Source organism: Eptatretus burgeri, chromosome 11 (assembly GCF_056783735.1).
Source record: "Eptatretus burgeri isolate ZD-2024b chromosome 11, Ebu_testis_v1, whole genome shotgun sequence".
NCBI lineage: Eukaryota > Metazoa > Chordata > Myxini > Myxiniformes > Myxinidae > Eptatretus > Eptatretus burgeri.
Window position 1 is genome coordinate 7,488,550 of NC_140971.1, and position 12,538 is coordinate 7,501,087.

At 45.1% G+C, this 12,538-nt stretch overlaps 1 protein-coding gene across 3 annotated transcripts in view; it reads right to left on the reverse strand.

Annotated features, from left to right (window-relative positions):
- Window positions 1-12,538, reverse strand: part of LOC147016427 (tumor protein 63-like) — a 73,107-nt gene that overhangs the window by 23,850 nt on the left and 36,719 nt on the right. For 2 of the 3 annotated variants that reach the window (XM_085845094.1, XM_085845093.1), the window contains exons 3-4: window positions 2,633-2,819; window positions 2,234-2,349 (exon numbers count right to left, since the gene is read on the reverse strand). In XM_085845094.1, coding sequence (XP_085701220.1) covers window positions 2,234-2,349; window positions 2,633-2,819 — 303 coding nt within the window. Of the gene's footprint in view, window positions 1-2,233; window positions 2,350-2,632; window positions 2,820-6,499; window positions 6,535-12,538 lie in introns of those variants that run through there. The other variant, XM_085845096.1, reaches the window with a different exon arrangement.

A 12,538-nucleotide genomic window follows, 5' to 3' on the forward strand; every position in this document is an offset into this window, starting at 1 on the left:
AAAATTTTTTTTTTTTTTTTTGGTTGGAAATCACTTAAAACATGTACAAATGCAAAAACAAAAATTCAAATATTTTTTCAAAATGGCCGCCATAGCGGCCATATTGTATTTTGAACCAAGTCCAAAATCGAATGGCATGATCCTTGGACCATACCTAACCCCCCCCCCACCAAATTTCGTCGAAATCCATCCAGGAGATTTTCCGTAATACTGTTCACAAACAAACAAACAAACAAACAAACAGGGGTGAAAACAGTAACCTCCATCCATCTTCGATGGCGGAGGTTAACAAGGAAACACATGAATGCATAGATAAACAAGGAAATACATGAATGTATGGATAAACAAGGAAACACATGAATGTATGGATAAACAAGGAAACACATGAATGCATGGATAAACAAGGAAACACATGAATGTATGGATAAACAAGGAAACACATGAATGCATGGATAAACAAGGAAACACATGGATGCATGGATAAACAAGGAAACACATGAATGTATGGATAAACAAGGAAACACATGAATGCATGGATAAACAAGGAAACACATGGATGAATGGATAAACAAGGAAACACATTAATGCATGGATAAACAAGGAAACACATGAAAGCATGAATAAACAAGAAACACATGAATGCATGGATAAACAAGGAAACACATGAATGTATGGATAAACAAGGAAACACATGAATGCATGGATAAACAAGGAAACACATGGATGCATGGATAAACAAGGAAACACATGAATGCATGGATAAACAAGGAAACACATGAATGTATGGATAAACAAGGAAACACATGAATGTATGGATAAACAAGGAAACACATGAATGTATGGATAAACAAGGAAACACATGAATGTATGGATAAACAAGGAAACACATGAATGCATGGATAAACTCGAGGGGGAGCACTCGGTAGAGTGCAAAACCTCCGCCGCCAATATTACTAGGTCACTCAAGTGAACCTGATATCCTTTTCATTCAATTTGACGTCAACAGTGCTCACAGAGTTATAGTTTGCAACTTTCCCTTTTACTTTTAACCTTTACATACTCAATTCATTCGTCATGACGAGATTCCTTGAGACAGAAATTGATTTTATGTGGGTATATCCACCTGAAGTTCCAAAATCAGCCGCAATTATAATTTTGGCATGTTTTTGTGTTGGAAATCACTTATAACATGTAGAAATGCAAAAATAAAAAAAAAATAAAATTTTTTTTTTCAAATTGGCCACCATAGCGGCCATATTGGATTTTGGACCAAGTCCAAAATCTAATGGCATGATCCTTGGACCAGACCGAACCCCCCCCACCAAGTTTCGTCGAAATAGGTCGAGGAGTTTTTCCGTAATACTGTTCATAAACAAACAAACAAACAAACAGAAAGGGGTGAAAACAGTAACCTCCATCCATCTTCGATGGCGGAGGTTAACAAGGAAACACATGAATGCATGGATAAACAAGGAAACACATGAATGCATGGATAAACAAGGAAACACATGAATGTTTGGATAAACAAGGAAACATGGGAATGTTTGGATAAACAAGGAAACACGAGAATGTTTGGATTAACAAGGAAACACATGAATGTATGGACAAACAAGGAAACACGGGAATGTTTGGATAAACAAGGAAACACAGGAATGCATGGATAAACAAGGAAACACGGGAATGCAGGGATAAACAAGGAAACACATGAATGTTTGGATAAACAAGGAAACACGGGAATGTTTGGATAAACAAGGAAACATGGGAATGTTTGGATAAACAAGGAAACATGGGAATGTTTAGAATAACAAGGAAACACGGGAATGTTTGGATTAACAAGGAAACACAGGAATGTTTGGATTTAGAAGGAAACACATGAATGTTTGGATAAAGAAGGAAACACGGGAATGTTTGGATAAACAAGAAAACACAGGAATGCAGGGATAAACAAGGAAACACATGAATGTTTGGATAAAGAAGGAAACACGGGAATGCAGGGATAAACAAGGAAACACGGGTATGTTTGGTTTAACAAGGAAACACATGAATGTTTGGATAAACAAGGAAACATGGGAATGCAGGGATAAACAAGGAAAGAGGAATGCATGGATAAACAAGGAAACACGGGAATGCAGGGATAAACAAGGAAACAGGAATGCATGGATAAACAAGGAAACAGGAATGCATGGATAAACAGGGAAACAAAAGGTACACACACGAGATCAGGGTGTTCTACCTGTGGTGGTTCATAAAGTACGAGGACGCTTTGTCTGCCACTTTCCCCATCACGCATGTACCGCGCCACACTGCTCCCCTCGATGCGCACCAGGTGAGATGGTGGTGCCACCTGTCCTGGTTTCATTAGGGGATGGAGAGATAAATGTGGAAGATGCATGAAAATGGAATACTGTACGAATTAAAATCCCACAAAAAGAAAGTCAAATGCCATAGCTGGGAAAAAAAAAAACTCATAAACCGTGGAAATTTGTTCGGTTTTGACATAATGTTCCCCTATGTGATGATTAATTAAAACTGTCACTTGACAGCCAACTTAACATTCTCTGAAGCTGAGAGCATCAATACCAAGGGTATAAATATTTTGATCTAATCTCATAAGCAACACTATTTAAAAGACCTTCGTTAAAATCCCGGCCGAGTTCGTGGTTCGGGCAGCGCTTCACGACTTCGGTCACATGCTCAGCTTTCTTGTAGACCGGCATGGCGCGGATCAGGCATCCCACAGGGGGAGACAAAACGAGCTTCAGTTGAATGGGACACGTCTTGAAGATTTGGCAGTACAACTTGCGTAGTTCACTGGAGTACTGTGGGTGAGAGAGAGGGAGGAGTGTCGGAGGTTTAGAGAGTGAGGTTACAAGGGAAGGAAGAGAGTTGGGAATGCTCTGTTATGGAGGAAGTATGGAGAGGAGAGGAAGGAAAAAAGGAGGATGAACATTGTAATTACGAGCGGGAACCCCCACTTTCCAGGCGGGAGTACCCTTCTCGGTTAATCGGAGCTTGGGCCAGAGCCAGGGTCAGAGTACATGCACCCGAGTAAGGTTAAAGTAAGTGCTCATCTGCTGGACTTAGGGAGCCAATTATGGCCGGTATTGGGGTTGGAAGCAGAGGTAGAACCGGGTTTAGAACCTCGACATAGGCCCAATAATTGTTAAATGTCAATTTTGGAGTTTCGGTGACATTCACATTTGCCCCATTATTGTAATATACAGTACATCTTCACTCAGCCACAATGGAATTTGTTTCCCTTCATCGTCGAAAATGGCTGCTCCCATGAAACATGCGAACTACCTTGGGAATTTGTTTATAGTGCAGAAGCTGCCTCCGAGACAGTAACCACATTCCAAGATAGCAAGCAGTATAACCTGGTGTAAAGGAGTTTACGGAGACAAAACCACTTGCAACACACAACTCTGGCAGGAATTTGTAATTTGTTCATGATGACGGCAATAACTCGCCTATTCTTCATGAAAAACACAGCGAGGTCTTTAACTTCCACCAACGATCACTGCTGGCAGACATGTCCCCCAGCTTAATGCTTCCCATGGACAACACATCAGTTCGTCGCCCTGCACGTGAAACACCAGTGCGGCAGTTTATTACTGGGTCAACATTCTAACCAAGGCTATAGACGGCTCAGAGATTAGTGTGCACACCTCCAAGCTATCCTGCCAGTCCACTCAAGCACGATCAGGATAAACTTTAACACCATGATACATTTTCAACCATAGCAATGATATAAAAGTAAATTGTTTGATGGAGTTTGCTTTGCTGCTGAAAATAGGGGTTTTTTTTCGAGCAAATGAAACTTGCACACCTGAGTGTAGTGAGAAAGGTGAGGTTTCCGAACTCGCACGTTAAGCAGGAGGCCAGAGGGATGAACATGAGTTTACCGTCTCTAGATTTACTCGATAAAGCTCGTCTAACAGACAAGAAAACCAAGGAAGAGCTTTCCTGCCTGTGTGTTCTTCCTCCAGTAGTGCGGTCATCTTTTAAAAAGCTTTTCAGGTTGCCTTGCAGGTTATACTTCCAAAAATACAGTTTCATTGGAATGCGGCAAAATGTGGAATATCTACTTGTGCACCTGGTAGTGGATTATTTTAATCAGCAACAATCATAAAACTTTTCAGGAAAACCAACCGTGGTGCCTGAGTTCAGATAATTGACTCGGGATAATGAAAGAGGAACACTTGATTGAGACAGAGTCAGGCAGACGTGCATAATGCGAGAATCAAGATTTTGACAGAAACTGGGATTTCCATCAAAAATTATGCGTAGTACTGAAACAGAAACCTCCTTAAAGGTTTGCACAAAAGAGAAACGTTCAACAGACAGTCAGGCAACATTTTCCAAGAGAGGAAGTGGTTGGAGATGGACAACCTTCGATGAGGATCAGTGTGGTTATATTATGACCTGATGGAGAGAGATCCAATGCAAATGGAGAATGGCAGAGGCATGATCGATAATTTGATATTCACTTGATATCGTTGACAGGTTTTATGGATGACAGTATATTATGGTGTTGATCTCAGTTGTTGACAGGAAGATGGAAGGAAGAAAAGGGAGGGAGGTGGAGTGGTGGTTGCAGTAAATGAGAGTGAGAGAGAGACAGAGAGAGACAGAGAGAGACAGAGAGAGAGACAGAGAGAGAGAGAGAGACAGAGAGAGAGAGAGAGACAGAGAGAGACAGAGAGAGAGACAGACAGGCAGAGAGAGAGACAGAGAGAGAGAGACAGAGAGAGACAGAGAGAGAGGCAGAGACAGACAGAGAGAGAGACAGAGAGAGAGAGAGAGAGACAGAGAGAGAGAGACAGAGAGAGAGACAGAGACAGAGACAGAGAGAGAGAGAGAGAGAGAGAGAGAGAGAGAGAGAGAGAGAGAGAGAGAGAGAGAGAGAGAGACAAGGAGAGACAGGGAGAGATAGAGAGTGAGAGTGAGAGTGAGAGTGAGAGTGAGAGAGGGGGGCAGAGGGAGACAGAGAGAGAGACAGAGAGAGAGACAGAGAGAGACAGAGAGAGACAGAGAGAGAGACAGAGAGACAGAGAGAGAGAGAGAGAGAGAGAGAGAGAGAGAGAGAGAGAGAGAGAGAGAGAGAGAGAGAGAGAGAGACAAAGAGAGAGAGAGACAGCGAGACAGAGAGACAGAGAGAGAGAGCGAGACAGAGAGAGAGAGAGAAAGACAGAGAGAGAGAGAGAGAGACAGAGAGAGACAGAGAGAGACAGAGAGAGACAGAGAGAGAGAGAGACAGAGAGACAGAGAGACAGAGAGACAGAGAGACAGACAGAGAGAGAGACAGAGAGACAGAGAGACATATATATATATATATATATATATATACACAGAGAGAGAGAGACAGAGATAGAGAGAGACAGAGAGACAGAGGGACAGAGGGACAGAGAGACAGAAGGACAGAGAGACAGAAGGATAGAGAGACAGATGGAGAGATGGAGAGATAGAGATAGACAGACAGACAGAGACAGACAGACAGAGACAGACAGACAGAGACAGAGAGAGGCAGAGAGAGAGAGAGGGAGAGAGGGAGAGACAGAGAGACAGAGAGACAGAGAGACAGAGAGACAGAGAGACAGAGACAGAGACAGAGAGAGAGAGAGAGAGAGAGAGAGAGAGAGAGAGAGAGAGAGAGAGAGAGACAGAGACAGAGACAGAGACAGAGACAGAGACAGAGACAGAGACAGAGACAGAGTCAGAGACAGAGAGAGGAGAGAAACAGGACCAACCCTCTCCCCTCCAACCCTTCCACATATCCCCCCAACCTCCCTCCACTCCACTCACTCGAGGTATGACACCATTTTCCGCCAAGCTGCCCCGAGACGCGTCGCAACTTGTTCAATTCTTCAGTGATTTTAAAAAAAAATCATTTTATCCCATTTCAAACGTAACTTATTCCACTCCATCTCCCCCAACTTCACCCATCTATACTCCACATCAGGCGAGAAAAAAATCGTGCACAAGCAGGCCAAATGTTACATCACGAATATGGAGGACAGCGGCAATCAAGGTACAGGACAGGTGAGTGGTCCAGAGCACAGCAATCAGAGCAGTTGGTACTCAACCTGAAACGCAAACTAGGATGCAAGCAGAGAACAGGTGTAAACTCCTGCACATCCTTTTTAGATGTTGCAATTTGTTTTGGCTCAATAATCAAATCTCTTTTAGCCTCATGAATTGTTTCACAGATTTGGATTTTGAAACTGCAGCATTTGCTCCAAACCCACAAACCATTCCCAGAACATCAATGGGGTATCTGACTTACTGATGAGCATCCTACGTTCCATGTTTGCCATTTGTGAGTTCAAATCAATAGGTTGCTGGTTCTTGGAGGTGGACTAACTCAAACACTTCAATTTATTTAACGTAAATAATACTAGGTACTGAGCTCTACCTGTTTAACTGTATATAAAAAAGGCAGAATATCCAACAAAGTTATGTGGGAAGTTTTTCAGAAAGGACCACTCCCCATACTCACCATCTCCGACCTCATCTTTTCCATTCACCCCCTTAAACCCCTCCCCTTCACATTGCCCACTCCCTCCCTTTCCTGCTGGGCAAGTTCAGACCATTTCAGGCACTTGCAGACCTGCCACAGCTATGTCTGGAATTTACCATCCCCCCCGATCCATTATCCCCACCCAACCAAATTAACCCGAATTTACCACAACCAAAACAGGTCTTAACCTAGTGCTCCCTAACCCAACACTACTCAAGCAAATATTACATTAATGACCCCCAAACTAATATTAACAAACAGTCTAACTTAATCAAAACATAAACCACTTACTCTCAACACTCAGTGTGCCAAGTCACCAATTCTCAAAAACTCCAAACATCCTCAGTGCAGGTGGCATCATAACCCTTTTCACCCAAATTGGGGAATCACACTTAGGATATGGACACTTATTGTTGGGAGCAGAAAATGACTGGATTTTGAGAGACGGAGCAAATCTGAGTGAATACAATCAAGTGTAATGAAACGTATCTTAAAGAGCGATGTAACGTCTCGCACATCATGAAGCAGAAAGGCTACTCCGACTAAACCGATTAATACATCACATGTCACTCTTTAAAACAATTGGGTAAAAAAAAAAGGATGTACACACATGAAACATACAATGTGCTTTGGGATTCATATCCTTATCGGATATATAATCATTGACATCAAAATATCTTCATCACTCAGGCACCATGTCGAGAGACATATTTGGTATGAAGTTGATTAACTGCTGAAAAGCCAATACAACACGAGTTGGACAAGTTCTTGTGAAAGAATGGTGATGACGGTGTTCGTCACTACCTGAGAGACAGACAGAGAGACAGAAAGAGAGAGACAGACAGAGCGAGACAGACAGACAGAGCGAGACAGACAGACAGAGCGAGACAGACAGAGAGAGCGAGACAGACAGACAGAGAGAGACAGACAGACAGAGAGAGACAGACAGACAGACAGAGAGAGACAGACAGATAGACAGAGAGAGACAGACAGACAGAGAGACAGACAGAGACAGACAGAGAGACAGACAGAGAGAGACAGACAGAGAGAGACAGACAGACAGACAGACAGACAGACAGACAGAGAGGCAGAGGCAGAGGCAGAGGCAGAGGCAGAGGCAGAGACGGGAGGGGGGGGAGAGAGAGAGAGAGAGAGAGAGAGAGAGAGAGCCGAGACAGAGAGAGAGAGAGAGAGAGAGAGAGAGAGAGAGAGAGAGAGAGAGAGAGAGAGAGAGAGAGAGAGAGAGAGAGAGAGAGAGAGAGAGAGAGAGAGAGAGAGAGAGAGAGAGAGGGAGAGAGAGGGGAGAGAGAGGGGAGAGAGAGGGGGAGAGAGAGGGAGAGAGGAAGAGAGGGAGAGAGGAAGAGAGGGAGGGAGAGAGGAAGAGTGGGAGGGAGAGAGGAAGAGAGAGGGAGAGAGGGAGAGAGGGAGAGAGGGAGAGAGGGAGAGGAGGGAGGGGGGAAGAGGGCAAGAGAGAGACTGAGAGACTGAGAGAGGCTGAGAGAGACTGAGGGAGACTGAGAGAGATAGAGACAGAGAGAGAGAGAGAGAGACGGAGAGAGAGACAAAGAGAGAGACTGAGAGAGAGACAAAGACAAAGACAAAGACAAAGACAGAGACAGAGAGAGAGAGAGAGAGAGAGAGAGAGAGAGAGAGAGAGAGAGAGAGAGAGAGAGAGAGAGAGAGAGATTTTTGAACGAGTGTTGAAGATTGTTCATCATCTCCTGGAATATTTTTGAAGAGGTGATCCGGTTGACAATTTTTTCTTTCATGACCATTAATTATTGTTGCGAAAACAACGCTTACTTCACACACCGACCTTGGGGCCTTCTTACGTTCTCATGTTCCCACATTGCTTTGCTCTTACTTTGTACTGTTTGGTGTTTCGTTTTTGAAATGTAGACATCGTTGGATTTTGAGACGCCATCTGCATGTTCAAGGAGGAATTTAGAAGCAAGATGGAATAAATCTTTGGAACAAACTCCCACACTCTTTTCAATCCCATTCTTCCCTCCAGGTCTTCAACTGTTGTTGATCACCATCTCTTATCTTCCCCCATCCAAAACCACGAACTTTTCTCCCCCTATTAATCCACACCAAACCCACCTCATTCAAATTCCCTGCTTGCCTCCCTGAAAGTCCCTGTAGTGTCCATCTTGTATACCCCGTGTACCCTGCCCCATCCCTCTCCCTTCCACAGATGTCCTCATGTCTCTATTCCACACTGTTTTTTCCTTCCCTCTCCCAACCCTTTTGCCTCCTGCTCCCCTTGTTGTACATTCTGTGTACACCTCCGTTAACCCACCCCAATCCCGACTCCTTCCAAATTTCCAGTTTTTCCTCCTGAGAGTCCCACCCGATTTATCATGTTACATTAGTTCTTCGTGCCTGTTGTTTGTGTCCTTTATAACGTCCTTACAAATAGTAAGTTTCCTGTTTGGAATTATAATTTAATTATTTTAAATTATCCTGTTTGGAATTATAATTTAATTATTTTAAATTATCCTGTTTGGACAAAGCAGTTCCTCTCGAAGCAGATCACCGACCGACACTGGGCAGTTCCTCATACAGCAGATCGCCGACCGACACTGGGCAGTTCCTCATACAGCAGATCGCAGACAGTCCTCATGCAGTTCCTCTTGCCTTTCAGAGCGGGCCTTTCTCTGAAGCAGATCGCAGACTCGACACACTAGCAGTTTCTCCCTTGCCTTCTTGGGGCTCGCTCTTCTGGACCACCTCCGGGGACACGTGATTGGTCCATCCTTCGAGTTTGCAGCCGCTCTCCGCCAATGGGTTGCTGACACGTCTCGTTGACTGACTCTGTCAGAGCGCTGGGCGGGGGCTGGTTCGGTGGGGGGAAGAAAGAAGAACGGCGCCTCTCGGTACACCACCACTGTATGAACACTGGACAGCCTGCTACACCTCACGACACACATGTAACATCCATTTACCGAACAACCTGGCTAAACATGCATTTAAGAGGGGATCTGGGCTGATCCTATATTTAATAACCCATTAAGAGCCCATTTCCGCAACAATATCTCCTAGCACAGTGATCTTCACGATTGTTTTGGAGGGGGTCCACTTTTGCCTATAAGACATCAGTGTGAGAGCCGCCACACCGCCTGCAGGAGTGCATAATGGCTGCTGATGTCGAGGCCCTGCCTTGCAGGTTGAGGCCCTGCCTCGGCATACTCTTCTTCATTGTGGTTAACTTGGCTACAAGCATAACTGTTTGTATACTGCAACCATACCCCGATGTAGTTATGTTACTTTTATGCTTTGCGTTGCAACACTCATTTGAAACCATATGTTACTTTTATGCTTTGCATTGGAACACTCATTTGAAACCATTGGGTCAATTTGATCGTGTTTATGGTGGATTATAATGGGGTGTTTTCACATTTGTGTATTATCGGCAGCATTTCAGGGGCCGCATTTTCGGCTACCAGGGGCCGCCAGTGGCTCGCGGGCCATGCAATGAAGAACAGGGGCCTAGCATGTGGACATACCATTAGTGTATTTGCTTGTACTTTCCAAGTTATGATAGTGATTTATAAAACCACATTTTCCTTAAGGTTAGAGAACTCAAGACGGGTATAATATTGTTGCGGTTTTGCAAAACTGCATGCCTCAAGGGCAATGGCACCCAACATACAGTGATCCCCAGACAGTTATTTCGTTAGTCTTCGTGCAGTCAGACCTTCCCCTCATGTCTCGTGGGTTAACGGGACGAAGTGCGTTGCGTGGGTCTAATAGCTAGGTCTATTAACTATATCTCTGTCTTCTATTCTGATTTTTATTCCAACCCTTACCTTTTAGCCATGGTACAAATCAAGCAAGCAAGCAAACACGCCACGATATGAATAGCAAACACGCCACAATATGAATAGCAAACACAGCATGCAGCCTCCCGTGGCTGAGAATCAACATAAGAACAAACACACTCTATGGCACGCACACGGCACACCATTTCATTCAAATCTACATGCCAATTTCCAATGCCGTCTCACCTTGCTCACCCCTCACTTACCAAAAACTCACCACTTCGACCGCCGACACCTCCCATATACAGGAAAAAGTGCTCCCACACCTCTTCGTACCTCTGTATCAATACAATTCGCCACTAAACAGAGGCGTGCTGCACGGCTCAGGCTGTGCTCAGACTGCGTGATGCGGGGATGAGCAACGGATGTTAATGGCGCCGGCTGCATCTCGCCGGGAATGTTCCGGGTGAGCACGTGGGACTGATGCGGCCCTCGTCCAGTCGTCAGACCGCGGCGGGACGGGCAGCGAGGAGGGGTCGCAGGAAGAGCAATCCGGGAGTTTCGTATGGAGCTCCAGGCCATATCACACTGGATGTGCTAATGAGAACGCTTCTGGCCCTAGAAGCCTGGCAGGACGTGGCAAGGGCCACTGTGGCCAAATAGAGAAGCGACATTCGGGTCACAGCACGTCGCTTCGGGTCGTCACCCCACTCTTCGCCCAGGGCATATAAAAGGCAGATCGCGGAGCCGCTCGCCCTCTTCTTCGCCTCTCTGCTTTGCCCTCTTCTTCACTGCTTCTTGCTGCCTCTGTCCGTCACTGGCTCTTCGTTGCCCCTGCCCGTCACTGGCTCTTCACTCGAGGTTGGTGTGTGTGACTGAGACGTGCTTATTCCGGAGGACCAGTGCGAAGTGCACGCTGTCACGAGCCCCAGCAAAGTGACTATGCCGGAGATAATGCGCCAACTCTTGAGATGGGAATGCTCAAGTGGAGCGTCCCACGGAGGTACACACAACACTAACAGACCTATACACGATTAGGTTAGAGATATTTTGCCTAATGCATCTTCACGCATACTGTTTCTCTCTGTGTCTCTCTCTGTCTCTGTCTCTGTCTCTGTCTCTGTCTCTGTCTCTGTCTCTGTCTCTGTCTCTGTCTCTGTCTCTCTCTCTCTCTCTCTCTCTCTCTCTCTCTCTCTCTCTCTCTCTCTCTCTCTCTCTCTCTCTCTCTCTCTCTCTCTCTCTCTCTCTCATCCCCTTTGTACGCACAAAAGAGCATCCATTACTGATTCGCAATCACAGTTTCTTCTGACACGACACCACACCCCCCCCCCCATATTGCACTACACCACACCTCCCACTCCCACACCTGAGACACCAGTATTTCAACCCCCTACTTCCCCCAAACTCTCTCACTCATCCCCTTTGTATGCACAAAAGAGCATCCATTACTGATTCACAATCACAGTTTCTTCTGACACGACACCACACCCCCCATATTGCACTACACCACACCTCCCACTCCCACACCTGAGACACCAGCATTTCGGCCCCCTACTTCCCCCAAAGTGTACTGGGTTGCGTTGGTTGGCCGACCGCGTCAGGTATTGCAAGGCTGTTTATCCTCATCTGCTCTCTTTATTTCTGGCTATCTAATCTCCATTGGGTTTGTGTGTGTGTGTATGTGATGGTGCCTGTCATAGCATAAGTCAAGATTGTAGAAGTGATAAAGGGATAGGTCTGCTCTGTGTCTGGTTTTGTAAATTGCTTGCCTTTCGTCGCACCCCACAAATTCCTAGCTATCCCTGCTGTACATAATAATAAACCCCATTTACTGTGCCACATACCTTTCCTCGCTTGATTGTAAATAAATGCTTTGTGTAGAAATGTCCCCAGCTCGTGTTCATCTTTTCCTTCATTGGTGCAGCACGGTTCGTATCCTAGCCTAGTCGGGAACTTCAGAGGTCCAAAATGAAATTAAATTAAATTCTCAGTGGACTTGATCACATAATTCGTTTGAGTTATAGCGTACGCTCTGAGTCAAGGAGGTTGGCGTTTTAAACCTCGGCTAAGTCATTAGTTACATCAAAGATTTTAAAAATGCTGTGTGTTGCTTCCTTGCTTGACGCTCAACATTTAATAAGGATGGAGCATGGACAACCGTCACAGGGAGGCAACCATTGTGCTGCTCGATGGGCCGAATGGTCTCTTTCTGTGTTGAAGTTCCTTGGAAAGAAAGTCATCTATTATATATTGA